A 17,185-nucleotide genomic window follows, 5' to 3' on the forward strand; every position below is an offset into this window, starting at 1 on the left:
CTCTCTAAGCTGCTTTTCCCGTTCCTAGGGCCGAGCCGACTGCAGCACTTCCCTGGAGCAGCTGGGGCACCTCTTCACTGACTATTACTTCCAGTTCTACTGGCTCTGTGAGTGAGTCCCGGCAGCACCAGTGCCCTCTGCTCGGAGACAGGAGGGGAACTGGTGCCACTGGGAGCCTCCCGAATTCCCTGCTCCGCTGGCCCCCAGCCCCGCCTCATCCCTGTGTCCTGCGGAAGCTCCGGAGCTGGAATGGTGGTGGCTGGAGACACTGAAGCTCAGGACACACAGGACCTAAAAGCCACCACCAGCCCTGTGGTGGCTCCTGGGGGGACCTCGCACCGATTCCCAGCATCCCACACCCCTGTCCTTCCCTTAGGGGGATGTTTGTGTCCTCCATCGCTTCCCCCTCCCCTTCCAACACTGGATTTGGAAGCATCACACCGGACTGAGCGTGGACAGCTCTGCCACATCTCAGAGGGGTGCTCCTTCCGTGGACAGGAGCCCCACCCGGTGCTCCCAGATGTCCCACATCAGTTCTTCACAACACTGGAATTGCTTCAACACTGGAGCCCTTTCCAAGGGCCAAACGCTGGAGTTTGGCCTGGAAAGGATGGCTGTGCCTGGACCTACTGGAAGTTCTACACTGGAGTTGCTGTTCCTTCTGCTTGGCCCAGGGCCACTTCCCACGGACTTCCCAGAGACTCGCGGACCTGCCAATGGACACGTTCCTCTAGGAACAACCGGAGAAGGAGCAGCTTCAACGTCATCCCCCCTCTTCTTTGTGCTCTTAAATCCCATATCCATGTGGGATATCCAGGTCTGGATGGATAAAACCCCCACTCAAGCTGTTGCTGAGGCCATGCCACACCTAGGGACACTTGTCCCCAGGATGGGGTGACAAATGACCAGGACTTACCCACATTCAGTGTGGTAGGATCCGTTTTTGTCTGCTTGGAAGCGGCATGTGCGGAGCTGCCTGGTCGGCTCTGGAGCCAGTGCCAACCTCTGCCCAGATGTGCAGCACTGGCAAAGCCTGGAGTGCCCTGCAGAGCAAGGCCAAGTCCCTGGGAGCACCAGGATCTGTGTCCAGGCAGGATCTCTGCCTCAGGAGAGGGGTGGTGTTCTCCCAAAAGTTGGGATGGCAGCAGCTGCAGCCTGTCCCTGCCCTCACAGAGCTGTGCTGGGGGGATTTGGGATATTTTACTGTTACAAGTCTTTAAATTGCTAAACTACTGAATTCTTGTGGGGTTTAAGCTGTAAAAAAACCAGGAATTTCCTTCTGGCCCCATTGAGCCAGGTGTGTCCTGTGGGAAAGCCAAGTGGCTCCCTGTGCTTCCCCCTCCCCGTCCTGCTCCTCGTGCTACAGAGGAGTTGTCCGTGTTCCTGGAGGCTCAGCCACCTCCAGGGTATTCCAAGATGGATTTCCCTGAGGAAACAAGTGAGGGGGGAATGCCACATGCTGATCCTAGGGACACTCTAAAGCTGCTCTGGAAAAACAAAGATGGGTTTTATCCAGGTAAAGTGGTGATTCCTGGGCACATCTGGTTTTGTCTCCCATCATCCCCCTCCTGAGCTTATCCCAGCGAAGCAGCCCTGAAATTCCTGGTGATGTCACTTGGATTTGGCACCTGCCCCCAAGAACTGTTTGTAGAGAGGTTTCAAGGCCTGGAAACACTGAATTATAGTTACTAAAATCCACTGAGTCCTGGGAAGCAGGGAATAGTGGGTGAGCAGGGCATTCCGAGCACCCAAGCAGTTGGAAAACCCAGTTTTGGGACACTCAGTGGGACAGCAGGGCACCCCAAGGCCTGGGAATACCTATGCACAAGCAGGGAGGCTCCATGCTCAGCAGGATTCTCTGTTTTTCCCTAAAACTGGGGAGGAAACACCTGGATGTAGCTGAGTGCTTTTCCCTCCACCTGCCCTGAGTGATTTTTCCTGGTTTTAAACTGGGAAGTGACTTCCTTGGCAGGTTTGTTGTTCCCTTGGCAATCAGTGGCCCAGGCTGGCACGTCCTCCCTCAGGTGAGTGATGCTGAGCTGGGATAAAAGCTCCTGGAAGAGGAAACAGGGAATTTTGGGGGGCCAGAGCCTGCAATCACCACCCCCCTCAGCCAAGACACTCCAGTACATTCCACCCCACTCCTGAGGGAAGGAATCAATCAGTGGTGGCCCAGGAGGAAGTTGGGATCTCTCAGGTGTCCCCAGGATGCTCAGCCATGGGATTTGAGGAGATTCCCAACAAACCAAGTGCCTGGAAACATCTCTAGTGCCTTTTTCCTTGTGGAACAGCCCCAAGGAACAGTGTTTTCCCACATATATTCCCAAATGCTGCCTCAGACATGGTGCCCGGGTGGTTTAACTGGGATGTGGCAATTCCTGGAGTGCCAAAGCCAGCCCTACCCACATGGAGCTGGCAGCAATCCCTGGCATCAGGAGAGGACAGGGATTCAGGATGAAGATTTTAGTGCCAATAGTACCTTATGTCTTAAAAGTGGCACAGGTTGCCCAGAGAAGTTTTCGATGTCCCATCCCTGGAAGTGTTCCAGGACAGGTTGGATGGGTTTGGAGCTGCCTGGACCAGTGGAAGGTGTCCCTGCCCACGGCAGGGAGTGGGACTGAATGGGCTTTAAGGTCCCTTCCCACCCGAACCATTCCAGGATTCCATGGTAAAAATCATCCATCAGCTGCTGCCCTGCGAGGCAGCAATGAGCTCCAAAGGGGCTCAGAATTGTAAAATGAAGGAGTCATGGAATTGCTTCCAGGCCCCTGGAAACAGCTGTCTGCATGGATTTCCCCCCCCAAAATGCATCTCTGCCCCTCCCCTGTCCCCAATCAGTACCAAGAGAGTTCACAATCAGGCCTTTCCTCTCCAGCCTGGGGAAATCCCTCCCCATCCAGCGGCAAAGAGACATTCCTGGCGGGAAGGAAGACAAGAGGGTGGAGAATGAGGCTGTTTGGGAGTTGTTTCAAAAGCAAATTCCCAACTCTTCTGTCCTACTGTTGGAGCTTAAAGCCTGTAAATAGAGACTATGGCACCACTGGAAGAATTAAGGAAAAAAACACCACGTAAAGCACTAATTTTGTTGGTTTTAATGTTGCTGCCACAGCTTTAATCACTGTATTTTGCCAGCCAGTTTGTAGAGTTGCATTTGTAGCAGGTTATTATTGATTCCTGGTTTTTATTTGTGGGGAACAAGCGTGGTTTCCCTCTTTTCTTCCTGATTTATATTTATATTTTGCTGAATTTGAGGGCTGAGTTTCCGGATTCCCCGGATTTTTTTGTTTGTTTGTTTGTTTTGTTTTGCTTATTTAGACTTTGTTTTATGCTGGAGGTAAATGTGCCCATATGAATAAAATATATAAATACTGCTTTGTATCCAAGGATGGCTCCTGGTGTTTTCCTCCCTTTCTGATGGAATAACTCAGGTGAATGGCTGTAAAACTGCCCACGGGATGGAGAAAATGCCAAGTTTTTAATCAGTGGAAGTTTCTGGATATGCCAGTCAAGGTTCTTTGGAATGGGAATAAAAAGGAGAAAGGAAGGAGGAAAAAGAAAAGAATAAAGGGAAAGAAATTAGGAAGGGAAAACGAAGGAAGTAGGAGAAAAATGAAGAAAATAAAGAGGGAAAACAAAGGTTAAATGGACAAAGGGAAAAGGAAAAAGAAAGCAGAAGGACAAAGAAAGGAGGAAAAAGAAAAAAGGAGGGGAAAAGGAAGAAAGGAAGGAAAAAGAAAAGGGAAACCTGCCTCTGACATCACATTGCTCACTTCAGAGGGCAGACTCAGATCCAAAAGCATCCAAAAGTCCACAGAAGGAAATCTTCCTTCCCAAATGGGAAATCAGGGCTTGGATTTGTGATTTGGAAGTGGAATGGTTTGAAAGCTGGGCTAAAATTCCAACCTGCCTCTTGTGGACATATAAATCAATTCCTTGTTTCTAGGCCAGGCAGTTAATTCAGGAATTAATGAAGGACACATCCAGCACCACAAAACTCCTGGTTAGGGATGAGAACACCCAAAAAAAGGGTGAAGAGATGTGACAGCAAAGAAGGCTGAGGGATTAGAAGCAGATTTAGGGTTTATTTTGCACAGCCAGGACACAAGGTGGCAGTGGAACACCTGTGACCACACACAGCACAGAAACCCGGGATAACACTGGCCACGTCCCAAAGTACCCAAGATCCCAAAGATCTTGTGCCAATGTGGAGAAAGGGAGGCTCAGGAGGGACCTTTCCACTCTGCTCAACTCCATGCCAGGAGTGTGCAGCCAGGTAGGATTGGTCTCTTCTCCCAGAGAAAGTGACAGGACAAGAGGAAACAGCCTCAAGCTGCACCAGGAGAGGTTTAGGTTGGGCATTAGGAAAAATTCCTTCATGGAAAAGGTTTTAGAGCACTGGAACAGGCTGCAGAGGTGGAGTCTCCATCTCTGGAGGGATTTAAATGCTGTGTGGGTGTGGCACTTGGGGACATGGGTTAGTGGTGGCCTTGGCAGTGCTGGAGGTGTGGTTGGACTGGGTGATCCTAGAGGGCTTTTCCAGCCTTAGACTTCCCCTAATTCTACCCAAGCCCTTTGGAAAAGCCAGGTTAAAAAAAAAAAAAAAAAAAAAAAAAAGACAAAAAAAATAGACAAACCAGCAGTCGCCAGTCAGGTGTGTCAGAGCCACCTTTATTCACCTGTGGGTCACTGCCTGTCGCAGACCACACCTGCTACAGGCGTTTTCTCCTTGAAATACAAAACAAATATAAAAAGAGCTTTCCCGAATCCCCCATCCACGCCCCCCGGGGGGTTCAGACGTAGATCCCGACCCAGAGTAGCAGGAACAGGACGCCGAAGCCCATGAAGAGCGATGCCACCAGCGAGATCAGCAGCTCCTTGTAGATGTCCCGGGTGTACTTGGTGGATGTCACCTCGTAGCTGCCAGGCCGGGGGTTAAGGTGATAAAACAGAGGCACAGCAAGGCGAGGGGACCCCCACCCGCTCCCCTGCCCCCGGGAATCACGGAGATAATCCGGGATTGGGAGGCACAGCAAGGGGACCCTGCGCTCAGCCGCGGGGATACACGAAGAACCAGGCGGTGAAGAACATGCCGATGGCCAGCAGCACCACGGTGAGGTGCGGGAACACGGCCGGGTTCACCGGGCTCGTGTATCTGCTCATCGCCTCCAGCTCCTGCGGGGACACGGCGGTGTTCAGCGGGGCCGAGCCGCCACCGGGCCGGGCCCCCTGTGGCAACCCCCGGTTCTCCCCATCCCCGCCCTCACCATGTCGCCGGTCCCTGCTGCGACACGTCGGCTCCGCTCCCGCCGCCGCACGTCCGCCCCCCTCCGCCGCCGGAAGTGGAAGTGAGGGTGGGAACGAGGCGCGGCGAGCGCGAGCCGCTTCCCTATTGGTCCGCGGCGGCTCCCAGCGGGCTCGGCGGCGGAGCGCGGGAGCAACGGCGCGCGAGCGGCCGGGTAATGGCTGAGAGATAACGGGGGGATCTGAGGGGAAATGGGGGCTCTGAGGGGGAATGGCTGAGGGATAACGGGGGGATCTGAGGGGAAACGGGGGCTCTGAGGGGGAATAGCTGAGGGATAACGGGGATCTGAGCGGAAACGGGAGCTCCGACGGGTAATGGCGTCTGAGGGACAACGGGGATCTGAGGGGAAACGGGAGCTCTGAGGGGGAATGGCTGAGAGATAACGGGGATGTGAGGGGAAACGGGGGTTCTGAGGGGTAATGGCTGAGGGGGAACAGGGATGTGAGGGGAAACGGGAGCTCTGAGGGGGAATGACTGAGGGATAACGGGGATGTGAGGGGAAACGGGGGCTTTGAGGGGTAATGGCTGAGGGATAATTGGGGCCCGGAGGGGAAAAGGGAACTCTGAGGGGGAATAGTGTCTGAGGGAGAACGGGGATATGAGGAGGTAATGGTGGCTGAGGGAAAGGGAAGATCTGAGGCGGATTGAAGAGGGATTGATGGCAGACCTGGGGAGCTGGGAAATAAGGAGATAAGAATGGGGAGGTGATGGGGTCTAGATGGTTGTAATGGTAGAGCTAATCGAATTTTGGGGAAGGGGATTGGGATGGGAGGGATAGAGGGTGAAAGGGGAGTAATGACGGGCCGAGAGGGAGTGGTGAGGGATAAGGGTGGCCTGAGGCAGGACTCGGGATAAGAGCTGCCAGTAGAGGCCACAGCCCTTGGAGTGATGGTTTGCAGGGGAAGCAGTGCCCTCTTTGCTTCCCCCTCCTTGGGTGGCCCAGCATTCCTCACGCAGAGCCCGCTCTCAACATCCCCTTTTCCCTTCCCCAGGATGGGAATTCATGGCTTGGCCAAGCTTATTGCCGACGTGGCTCCCGGGGCCATCCGGGAGAACGACATCAAGTCCTACTTTGGCCGGAAAGTGGCCATCGACGCCTCCATGAGCATCTACCAGTTCCTGATCGCCGTGCGGCAGGGAGCCGACGTGCTCCAGAACGAGGACGGGGAGACCACCAGCCACCTGATGGGAATGTTCTACCGCACCATCCGCATGGTGGAGAACGGCATCAAGCCCGTGTACGTGTTCGACGGGAAGCCCCCGCAGCTGAAATCCGGGGAGCTGGCCAAGCGCACGGAGCGCCGCGCCGAGGCGGAGAAGCACCTGCAGGAAGCGCAGGAGGCCGGGGAGGAGGAGAACATCGAGAAGTACAGCAAGAGGCTGGTCAAGGTGACCCCGCAGCACACGCAGGAGTGCAAGAAGCTGCTGACGCTGATGGGAATCCCCTACGTGGAGGCACCCGGCGAGGCGGAGGCCAGCTGCGCCGCCCTGGTGAAGGCCGGGAAGGTGTACGCCGCCGCCACGGAGGACATGGATTGCCTCACCTTCGGCAGCCCCGTGCTGATGCGGCACCTCACGGCCAGCGAGGCCAAGAAGCTGCCCATCCAGGAGTTCCACCTGAACCGGATCCTGCAGGACCTGCAGCTGACCTGGGAGCAGTTTGTGGACCTGTGCATCCTGCTGGGCTGCGACTACTGCGGCAGCATCCGCGGCATCGGGCCGAAGCGCGCCGTGGAGCTCATCCGGGAGCACAAATCCATCGAGAGGATCGTGCAGCAGCTCGACACCAAGAAGTACCCCCTGCCCGAGAACTGGCTGCACAAGGAGGCACAGAAGCTCTTCCTGGAGCCCGACGTGATCGATCCCGAGGCCGTGGAGCTGAAGTGGAGCGAGCCGGACGAGGAGCAGCTGGTGCAGTTCATGTGCGGGGAGAAGCAGTTCAACGAGGAGCGCGTCCGCAACGGCGTCAAGAGGCTGAGCAAGAGCCGCCAGGGGAGCACCCAGGGCCGGCTCGACGACTTCTTCAAGGTCACCGGCTCCATCACCTCGGCCAAGCGCAAGGAGCCGGAGCCCAAGGGAGGGGCCAAGAAGAAAGCCAAGGGCAACTCCAAGCCCAACGGCACCCCGGCCACAAAGACTAAAAAGGCAAAATAACCGGATCAGGCGCCCACAGACCTCTGGGATTGGGTTTCTGGAGGGCTTAATGAGAAATTTTAGAGTAAGGGCAATTGTGTGTCAGTGCTGCGTGTTAGTGCTGGGAAGGGATGGGTGAGGCCGGCAGAGTGGAACGGCTTCTGGGCACAAACACTCCCAGATTTCAGAATTCCAAAGCTGAACAGCTCCAGAGCAGACCCAGGCGAAGTTAGATTTCAGCCTGATCCCATCCATCCCAGAAAAGGTAGATGCAAGCAGAAACTTGCTTGAGTGATAGGAGTGGAAGGCAAGCTGGAATTGGGAAGGAGGCTTCAAGCAATGAGGTAAAATTCTCCCTTTAAAGAGAATTCATTAAGGTTTTTCCTTCCCTTTTCATGGTCACTCTCCTTATTCAAAACCCAGTTGTGGTCTCAATTCCAGCAAGGTCCTGGCCCTCTTTTAGTGCGTAATCCAGGGAAAGCTGAGCCCAGACTGCAGCTCTCCCAGCCTGAAATTTGCTTAGAAATGCTTAAAAATAAAAATATCCATAAGCCTAGAATTGCAGCCTCTTAGTCCCTGAATTCCAGAGGCATTTTTCCATGTTGTACACAACTTACAGGTCCCCGGATGGGAATTAAAACCTTTTATTTCTTATTTTATTCTGTATTTGCTGTAGTGTTTGCTTGTCAGAGCCATGGGATGGGTTTTGTTTTCAGAATAAAATTTGAACTCAAAAATACTGTTTCTCTTTCTCCAGAGAAGTGGCTTAAGCCATGTTTTTAAATGAAAATCCCAGTTTTAGAGGGAATTCTGTAACAGCTGAAAAACCATTTGAAGACAAACAAAGAATTCCAGTTTTGAGCTCTCTGGGTGCTTCATAGACATCAAAATCCGTGAATCTGCTCTTTGCCAGTTTGGACAATAAGAAGCTGGCTTGTTTCTTGGGGAAATTAATTTTTAATATTTATTATGCATTAATCTTGCTAAAATTGGGGTTTATGTTTCCTTGCTGTGGATTCTCTTACATGTTTCAATCTACAATTGTTTTTTTCCCGGAAGTTTTTAAATTAAGTATTTCTTTTTTATCTCCACATATTTTCATAGGTACAGTACTGGTTTTGTGGTGGAGGGATAAAAAATTACTTTAAAATAATAATATCTGGAAATAAGTCTGGGAAATTTACCAATTCTAACAGCTGCTTTTCCACCACCCACTCTCTACACTCTCTGGTGTTTCGTGGTATTTCACTCCATTTTTCCTCCATTTCTCATTCCAAACAAAGATTCCCACTGCTTCTGACACTGACATTATTATTAATGAATTCCAGTTCCACGCTGTGCTGTGGGAAGCTAGGGACCCAGCAGAGCCAATTAAAGAGGGCACGGGGAATTTGGGGCTCTCAGGTGTGGGCAGTCTCCCCGTGGGAAAACTGGAATACTTTTCCACCTTTCCCCCTTTTCCACCTCTTAGTTCTAATTAAATGAATTTTCAACTTCTTCATCCCAGTTTTCCAGCTGGCTGGACCATGCCCCATGTGTTACCCACAGCATTCCCACCCTCATTCCAAGCCCAATATGTGCCAGCTCCTGGGAAGAAAGGAGCCCTGTCCCAGTAGAAAGCAGAGCAGTGGGAACTCCCAGACAGCTTTTTGGGAAACCCTGAGTTTATCCAGCAGGAAGAATGCTACAGAGTTTGCCAGCTGCTGCCACGAGCTGCATCCTGGATCCGTGACAGCCATCTCCTCAGAACTCCCTTGCGCTTCCATTCCCGCTGGAGCCTCTTGTGCAGCACTGCCCGCAGGGTTCTCTCCTGGGGCACTGCTGCACCCTGGGAGCCGTGCATCGGGCACCGGCGGCTCAGGGACACTTGCTGCTGGGAATGCTTTGCTGGAATGGCTCGGGCTCCCACTTGTATTTCCAGGCTTTTCCTGGCTGTGGGTATCTGGCGAGTTCTGTGGACAGCCATGGCTCTGAAGCAGCGGGGAGACCTGTCCATGTGGGCTCCTCCATCTGGAGTCCAGCAGATCTCATGGAGGCTCTGGCAGGGATGGAGACCTCTGCTATAAATATCCCAGGTGAGGAGATCTTCCTTGGCCTCGTCCTCCACAGCCAGCTCCAGGTCCTGTTCCTGACATGGGAACAGCTGCCTTTGCTGCCGGAGCCTCTTGTCCAGCAGCGTGCGGAGCGTCTGCCCCGATGGCTCCGCCGCAGGATCCTGGGAGTCATGGATTGGGCACCGGCGGCTCCAGGACACTTCCACTTGCTGCTTGGCAGGAACAGGCCAGGTTCCAGTTGGAGCACAACCCAGGTCACAGAGGGTCTGCATGGAAATGGAGGAGCCTTTCCGAGGGATGGACATTCTTGGAACGGAGGAGGATCTCAGCCAGCGTCGGGTTCTGCGGAGGACTGGGCCTTTTCCAGCGGCAGATGTTTTCCTGCAGATCTGGGCTCTTGTTGGGCTGCTGGAGGCCTGGGGGCTCTCAGAGGAGCTGGAGGAGCTGCAGGAGGCGCAGCAGGGCAGGCGGCCTTGCTCCAGCAGCTGCTCCAGATCCTCCCACGACAGCTGCCACATCTCCGCGTCCCGCGGGAAGGACACCTCGGGCCACAGCGGCGTCACCAGGTCCTGCAGCTCCCGCGCCGCTGTCGCGCAGGGGGTGCAGCAGGGGCCGCAGCCGCAGGGGATGTACAGGGGGCTCTGCGGGGCAGCCGGGCCGTGCGCAGGGGGCTCCTCAGCCCGGGGGGCACCGGGAGCCCCCGGGGCCGCTCGGCAGCACCGCGACGCCCCGGCCCGGCTCCCGAGGCGCTTCCGCGCCTTCCAAATGCGGGCGGCCAGCAGGACGGCCGTACCGGCCACCAGCAGGACGAGCGAGGGGAGCAGGAAACTCATGGCTTCATCCGTGTCCCATCGTGGCCGCACTGGGAGCCAGGGGTGGTGGCACTTGTCCTGTAGAGACACCGTGCTGATGTCACAGTGCTGCGGGGGGGGGACACCTGTGTGACATCACAGCCACGCCTCGCCCCACCGCTCACGGCCCCAGGGCACCCCAGTGCTTCCAAGGGCTCCATGTGGGCACTGGTGGCCCTCTGGAGCAGAACAGATGGAAAGATTCTCAGGCAAGTAGGACACAGTGATGAGAAGGAGGATGATGGTCTCACCTCCTGGCTGACAGAGCTGGGGACATGGATTGTCCCATGGGACACTGCAGGGTGCTGCAGGAGGAAAAGCTCAGTGACCACAAAACATGTCTGTGTTATCCACAGCATTCCTATCCTCAATCCAAGGGCAGGGCTGTGACACACACTGCAAAGAAAATGATCCCTGTGAATCCTACTAAAAGCAAACAACCAAAGCACTGAGGTGGAGCAGTGTAAGTGTTTTCTGTCAAGCGTGTTGGTGATGGAGAACTTCATCAAGATGGGACTTAGCAGGAGAGAGAGGGGCAGACTGGGTACCCAGGACATCCCAGGCGGCACAGGGCAGGAATGTCATCTCCAGTGGAACACCTGATATCCTACACCAGCTGTGGCACTGCCACATGGTGCCAGCTTATCTGTGTGGTCACGGAAGGACATGGAGGGTGGCACCATCACCATGGGTTGAGTCTGACTGGTTTGATGTCTGGGATAAGACCACGTGTACTGGAGATTGTGGAAGATGGTGGATGCTGGTTCTTGGGCTGTTGGGAAGAATTTGGATCCCGTCCCTCCCAGCTCCTTCTGGAGACAGTGTCTGTGGAACCACACAATGGTTTGGGTGGGAAGGGTCCAGCTGGGAGCAGGTGACCAGGCTGAAGGTCTGGCTGGACAAGGCCCAGTGGGAGTAGGGAATGGGACCCAGCTGGGAGGTGCTGGTGACTCCTGCCCAGAGATGGAGTCACAGAATCGAGATTACAATCAGCTGCAACCCCAGGCCACCACCTGCGGATTTCCGGGGGGGAAATGCAACTGCTGGCCTGAGGCTGGTGCTAATTGGTGGTGTAATAATCAAATGGAGATAATTGCCACTGGTTCATGCCATGAGAGCTTATGTGGGGATCAGAATAGGTTGAACTGAAGCACAGCAATGTGCCTGGAGCAACAAGCCTGTGGCTGCTGGGGAAAGGCTTTGTGGATGTCCAAGAGGGAATTGACTCCATGGAGTTTGGGTGAGGCTGTGCTTGTGTGTGGTGCTGGGGAGGAGAAGGAGAGGAGCTGAGCTCATGGAATTAAGCAGGAAGGAAGACAGAAGGGATGTGAGCTGTGTTATCTCCCAGAGACACACACACACACAGGGACATGCTGGAATGTCACTTTATTGCTCCATGGAGGGGTCCAGGGTGTCTTGGTGGCATCAGTAGGTGCTGAAGGTGGCCTGGATGTGCTCCCAGTTTTTGGGTTTGTAGGTGCCAACCCCTGCAGCAGAGGGATGTGTGAGGCTGGGACATGGAGATCCCCAAGCACAGCCCCTTGTGCCCCACACCCCCCTGGGTGCTCACCTTCCTGGAGGGGACTCCAGCAGCTGAAGAACTGCCAGTAGGTCCTTTCGTTTTCATTGCCAGCCAGCCCGTGGATGGAGGTCACAAAGGGACCCAAAGATGTCTTCTTTGTCTTGAAGCTGCTGGCAAAGGGAGTGAGCTCAGAGCTGGGTGGGGGGATGCAAACACCTCCCCTTCTCTCCCACCCTCTGGCTCTCACCAAAAGATGTCGGGTTTCTCATTCCTTGCCACCTGCATCACCTGGAGCAGCGTGGAGTTGCCTGGGACACACACCGAGGTGGAGTAGTGGAAGTAATTCTTCAGCATGTTGGTGATGGAGAACTGCACCGTGATGGAAGCTGCGGGTGGGGAGAGGGGCAGGGTGGGCACCTGGCACACCCCGCCTGGCACAGGGCAGGAGTGTCACCCACAGGAGGTCAGCTCCAGGCTGGAATTGCAGTTGTCCCCAGCACTGGAGACAGGGGCAGCTGTTGGGCTGGGGACATTCCGTTGGTGGCAGCACAGCCCCACCTACCTGCGTTCAGGTACGACTTGCCCACCAGGGCAGGCAGCACCTGGGCTATGGCCATGGGCCGTTGGTAGTCATGGTTGCAGACCACGCTGAAGGCCTGGGCACGGTCCCACTTCCGAGGGGCGTAAAACTCACTCGAGGTCTCCAGAGCCTGTGGAAGAGGTGGAATGTAGCACAAGCAGCCTAGGAGCGGAACTGTGACCCCAGAGCCCCTGTCCATACCTGCAGGGCCAGACCCATGCTGCTGATATTCCCAATCATGCCACTGTGCTTTTCTTGCTCATCCAGAAAATGGTTGGTCACTGCCTTTAGTGCATCATGGATCAGGTTCAGGTGCTGCTCGTCTGTGTGGTTGTAGGCGCACACCAGCGCCAGTACCGCCACGGCCCGCGTGTCTGTGGGATGCCAGCGTCACTGTCAGCGCCCCAGAGACACCTCTGGGAGTGGAGGGGGCACAGTGGGGCTGGAGGATTCCCTTACCCACTTCAAGGGAGCTCTTAGGGTTCAGCAACTCCTCGGCCACAGCCTTGACTGCATCTTTGTAGTCATATTCCTTCACCAGGCACAGGGCCAGGATGTCCAGGCTCTCGTTGTACCAGGTGATCACTGCAAGGCAAAGAGGGGTGAGCTGATGGGGTGCAGTGAGGGTGACACCCCCCAGTCCCTCCAGTCCTTCCCTCACATCCCTGTGTACCGTTTTTGCTTATCTCCTCATTCATTTTCTGCTTCAGGATGGGGATCAGGTTGATGGTCTTCCCCGTGGCATGGACACTTCGGGGGTCCTGGCAGGAGGAGAGGAGGGCGAGGACGTACAGAGCCACTTGTCCCGAGGTCAGGTCTGTGGGGACAAGAGGACAGAGTGGTGGGATGGGATGTGGTGTCCTGGGAGCTGGCGGTGCTGAGCCTGCAGTACGGGATCTGCTGGGATCAGGCGCACCCCCTCCCCTGCTCTGGGTTCTCCTGTCCCTTCCCCACCTGTCTGGGCTCTCTCCACTGCATCCTCCTTTATCTCCTGGAGCAGCCAGTTGTGGACATGGCCGTCGGTGGCTCCAGCCAGGTTCATGGCCAGCAGGATGCTGGGGTTCGGTGCCTCGTCAAACTTGACAGATTTCTCCATGCGCTGCAGCAGCTTCTGGACCAGGTGGTGATTGCACCCCTCTGCCACTGAGGGCAGGTCACCAGGAGCCCTGTGCAGCATCCACTCGTCCCCCTGCAGTGTCACCGGTCTGTCTGCGGTGCCGCTGCATGAGGACTGACACTCACCGCAGCCCTGCGTGACCGTGGCACTTGCCAGGGCCAACAGGGCTGCCATGCTGTAAGCCATGCTGGGCATCCTCTGTCCTCAGGAGAGCTGATCCACTCAGGGCAGCAGAGTCCTGCAGGCACTCTTCTCTCCAGCTGTGCCCTCTGCTTTTATCTGCTCCTGGTGCCATCCTGTGGTCACTGCCCACCCTCACTTCCTGAGGCACTTCCACATGATGCCACCTTATCTGTGTGGTCACGGAAGGACATGGAGGGTGGCACCATCACCATGGGTTGAGTCTGACTGGTTTGATGTCTGGGATAAGACCACGTGTACTGGAGATTGTGGAAGATGGTGGATGCTGGTTCTTGGGCTGTTGGGAAGAACTTGGATCCCGTCCCTCCCAGCTCTTCTGGAGACAGTGTCTGTGGAACCACACAATGGTTTGGGTGGGAAGGGTCCAGCTGGGAGCAGGTGACCAGGCTGAAGGTCTGGCTGGACAAGGCCCAGTGGGAGTAGGGAATGGGACCCAGCTGGGAGGTGCTGGTGACTCCTGCCCAGAGATGGAGTCACAGAATCGAGATTACAATCAGCTGCAACCCCAGGCCACCACCTGCGGATTTCCGGGGGGGAAATGCAACTGCTGGCCTGAGGCTGGTGCTAATTGGTGGTGTAATAATCAAATGGAGATAATTGCATCTGGTTCATGCCATGAGAGCTTATGTGGGGATCAGAATAGGTTGAACTGAAGCACAGCAATGTGCCTGGAGCAACAAGCTTGTGGCTGCTGGGGAAAGGCTTTATGGATGTCCAAGAGGGAATTGACTCCATGGAGTTTGGGTGAGGCTGTGCTTGTGTGTGGTGCTGGGGAGGAGAAGGAAAGGAGCTGAGCTCATGGAATTAAGCAGGAAGGAAGACAGAAGGGATGTGAGCTGTGTTATCTCCCAGAGACACACACACACACAGGGACATGCTGGAATGTCACTTTATTGCTCCATGGAGGGGTCCAGGGTGTCTTGGTGGCATCAGTATTTGCTGAAGATGGCCTGGATGTGCTCCTCATTGTGTGGTTTGTAGGTGCCAACCCCTGCAGCAGAGGGATGTGTGAGGCTGGGACATGGAGATCCTCACCACAAACTCCCCTGCACCATCCCTCGCCCCCTTCCCCACCTTCCTCGAGGGCGTTCCCAGCACTGAGGAACATCCAGTAGGTCCTGTCCTCCGTGCTGCCAGCCAGCCCGTGGATGGAGGTCACATAGGGACCCCAGGATGTCTGCTCCGTCTGGAAGCTGTGGGAGAGTTGAGGAGGCTCAGGCCTGGGTGGGGAAATGGCAAACCCCACCTCCAAAGCCACCCTGGCTCTCACCTAAAGGTTTGGGGGTCCTTCTTTGCTGCCTCCTCCATCACCAGGAGCAGAGTGGAGCCACTTGGGACTTCCACTGAGGTGCAGTTGTGGAAGTGTTTTCCCTGGAGCTCGTTGGTGATGCAGTAATGCACCTGGATGAGGGCTGTGCAGGGAGAGAGCGGCAGGGTGGGCCCCTGGCACACCCTCAGTGGGCACAGGGTGGGAACATCATCCCTGCGGAGTCTGGGCGACTCCAGGTGGGATCGGCGTACCTCTGGGAATGCCGTGTGTCCCCAGCACTGGGGGCAGGGGCAGCTGTCGGCCTGGGGACATGGTGGCAGCACAGTCCAGGCCAGCCACATCCAGGTAGGACCTGCCCACCAGGGCTGGCAGCACCTGGGCGATGGCCATGGGCTGCTGGTAGTCGTGGGCGTACACCCTGGAGAAGGCCTGGGCACAGTCCCACTCCCGTGGTTCATAGAACTTCCTTGTGGCCTCCAGTGCCTGTGGAGCGGGTGGGATGGGGAATGGCACATCTGGGAATGGGACCAGGTGGCCGCGATTCCACACTCCCCTGGCACCTCCCCTACCTGCAGGGCCAGCCCCATGCTGTAGATATTCCCGATCATGCCGTCCCTCTCCTCCTGCTCATCCAGGAAGCTGTTGCTCACTGTCTGAAGTGCCTCCCAGAGCAGATCCTGCACGTCTTGGAGCTCCACGTGGTCATAGACGCAGGCCAGTGCCAGTGCCACCATGGCCTGGGTGTCTGTGGGGTCCTGGAGTCACCGCCAAGGCTCGGGATAGACCGCAGCAGTGGGAATGTGGGAGCAGAGGAGTTCCTTACCCACGGAGATGGGTCTCTCGGGGTTCAGCACCTGCTTGGCCAGGGCCACCGATGGCCTTTGAGCACCGTCCGCCTCAGCCAGGCACAGGGCCAGGGTGTCCAGGCCCATGCTGTACAGGGTGGTTTTGGGAATCCCCTCAGCCTCTGAAAGCAAAGAGTGGCAAGATGACAGGGTGTGGGGACAGTGACAGCCCCAGACCCCCAAGCCCCAACAAACCCAGTTTGGTCGTCTCCTCATCTGTTTTCTGCTGCAGGACACTGATCAGGTCGACGGTCTGCTCCAGGGCATGGACATGCTGGGGATCCTGGCAGGAGGACTGGAGGGCGAGGACGTGCAGAGCCACCTGTCCCGAGGTCATGTCTGTGGGGACAAGGGGGCAGCCAGGCTGTGCTGGGCTGGGCACCCCAAGAACTGGCGGAAACCTGGTCCCCCGGGAGCTGGTGCCTTCCCTCCTTTCCCTCCCTACCTTTCTGGGCTCTCTTCACTGCCTCCTCCTTGATCTCCTCGAGCAGCCACTTGTGGATGGGGCCGTCGCTGTCCCCCCCAGCCAGGTTCATGGCCAGCAGGACACTGGGATTCGCCGGCTCCTCGAAATTTACAGATTCCTCCATGTGCTGGAGCAGCTGGGAGACCTTATCCTGCGGGGCCACTGGAAAGAGGGGGAGGTCAGTGGGATCCCGTGTCCCATCCGTGGTGTCTCCTGGTTCTCCATGGGTGGCTGACACTCACCACAGTCCTCGGTGGCTGTGCAGCCCAGCAGGGCCAGCAGGACCCCGATGCCCAAAGCCACGCCAAGCATCCTTCTGGAGCCAGCTGACCCACTCAGGGTGGCAGAGTTCTGCGGGAATTCGGCTCTCTGGGCGTCCTCTCCGCTTTTAGCTGTTCCCAGTGTCCTTGTCCCGTCACCTGCCCTCCCCCAGCTGCCCTGGCTCTGCCAAGCTCTGCTGGCTTATCTGTGTGTCCAGCGGGGGAGGAAGGGCGGTGATTTTCCATTTGCGATCACTGGGGACCACTTGGACCACTTCAATATCCCTGAGGCTGCGATGTTGTATGGGATTCATCCCACTACGTCCCAGAAGGAACCACCTCAATCTTCCACCCAAGGTCCTGGAAGCCTGAGGAGCTCCATTGCTGGCTGGACATTCTCCAGCTGTGTCCCGCTTGGACTTTTCCAGGAAACTCCAGCCTGGGTAATGTAACTTCAGTGCCAGGAAAACTGGTGGAGAAGGTCATACTGGGCCCTGCTGGGAAAGCAATTCAAGGACAGTGCCTGCCTCAGGCACAGGTAGCTCAGGAGAACAAGAGAAATTCCCGTCTAACTGGTTTTTTAT

The 17,185-nt window shown here is 56.0% G+C and overlaps 4 protein-coding genes and 1 pseudogene across 4 annotated transcripts in view; 2 read left to right on the plus strand and 3 right to left on the minus strand.

Moving 5' to 3' along the window:
• Positions 1-3,370, plus strand: part of MYRF (myelin regulatory factor) — a 44,521-nt gene extending 41,151 nt beyond the window's left edge. Inside the window, exon 28 of the mRNA XM_054275171.1 lies at positions 29-3,370. Within this exon, the coding sequence (XP_054131146.1) occupies positions 29-115 (87 nt within the window). The 3' untranslated portion in view covers positions 116-3,370. The remainder of the gene's footprint in view (positions 1-28) is intronic.
• A 1,282-nt stretch (positions 3,371-4,652) lies between these two features.
• Positions 4,653-6,275, minus strand: TMEM258 (transmembrane protein 258). The gene is made up of 4 exons (XM_054274946.1): positions 6,256-6,275; positions 5,265-5,463; positions 5,063-5,172; positions 4,653-4,917 (listed from the first exon to the last, which is right to left on the minus strand). The coding sequence occupies exons 1-4, from the start codon at positions 6,273-6,275 to the stop codon at positions 4,791-4,793; spliced, it is 456 nt and encodes a 151-aa protein (XP_054130921.1). The 3' UTR covers positions 4,653-4,790.
• On the plus strand, positions 5,413-8,257 carry FEN1 (flap structure-specific endonuclease 1). Its single transcript, XM_054275138.1, has 2 exons — positions 5,413-5,456; positions 6,295-8,257. The coding sequence occupies exon 2, from the start codon at positions 6,296-6,298 to the stop codon at positions 7,454-7,456; it is 1,161 nt and encodes a 386-aa protein (XP_054131113.1). The 5' UTR covers positions 5,413-5,456; position 6,295; the 3' UTR covers positions 7,457-8,257.
• A 3,508-nt stretch (positions 8,258-11,765) lies between these two features.
• Positions 11,766-13,745, minus strand: LOC128936201 (cobalamin binding intrinsic factor-like; annotated as a pseudogene).
• A 944-nt stretch (positions 13,746-14,689) lies between these two features.
• LOC128936318 (cobalamin binding intrinsic factor-like) lies at positions 14,690-16,671 on the minus strand. The gene is made up of 9 exons (XM_054275161.1): positions 16,584-16,671; positions 16,321-16,503; positions 16,071-16,214; positions 15,854-15,997; positions 15,600-15,775; positions 15,282-15,513; positions 15,031-15,172; positions 14,835-14,953; positions 14,690-14,751 (listed from the first exon to the last, which is right to left on the minus strand). The coding sequence occupies exons 1-9, from the start codon at positions 16,651-16,653 to the stop codon at positions 14,690-14,692; spliced, it is 1,272 nt and encodes a 423-aa protein (XP_054131136.1). The 5' UTR covers positions 16,654-16,671.
• Positions 16,672-17,185: the final 514 nt, after the last annotated feature.

Source organism: Melozone crissalis, unplaced genomic scaffold (genome assembly GCF_028551555.1).
Source record: "Melozone crissalis strain CALT ecotype California unplaced genomic scaffold, PUWL_Pcris_2 ptg000018l_1, whole genome shotgun sequence".
NCBI classification, from domain to species: Eukaryota; Metazoa; Chordata; class Aves; order Passeriformes; family Passerellidae; genus Melozone; species Melozone crissalis.

Excerpts from the sequence above, each read along its gene's own strand:
- TMEM258 (XM_054274946.1), bottom strand. The coding sequence starts at position 6,275 with ATGTTGAGAGCGGGCTCTGC. Across the intron at positions 5,464-6,255 it reads ATGTTGAGAGCGGGCTCTGC|CCATTACCCGGCCGCTCGCG; the intron begins GTGAGGAATGCT and ends GTTATCTCTCAG. Across the intron at positions 5,173-5,264 it reads CAGCAGGGACCGGCGACATG|GAGCTGGAGGCGATGAGCAG; the intron begins GTGAGGGCGGGG and ends GTGTCCCCGCAG.
- FEN1 (XM_054275138.1), top strand. The coding sequence starts at position 6,296 with ATGGGAATTCATGGCTTGGCCAAGCTTATTGCCGACGTGGCTCCCGGG.
- LOC128936318 (XM_054275161.1), bottom strand. The coding sequence starts at position 16,653 with ATGCTTGGCGTGGCTTTGGGCATCGGGGTCCTGCTGGCCCTGCTGGGC. Across the intron at positions 15,776-15,853 it reads CGAGAGACCCATCTCCGTGG|ACACCCAGGCCATGGTGGCA; the intron begins GTAAGGAACTCC and ends AGGACCCCACAG. Across the intron at positions 14,752-14,834 it reads TGGGAACGCCCTCGAGGAAG|GGGTTGGCACCTACAAACCA; the intron begins GTGGGGAAGGGG and ends CCTCTGCTGCAG.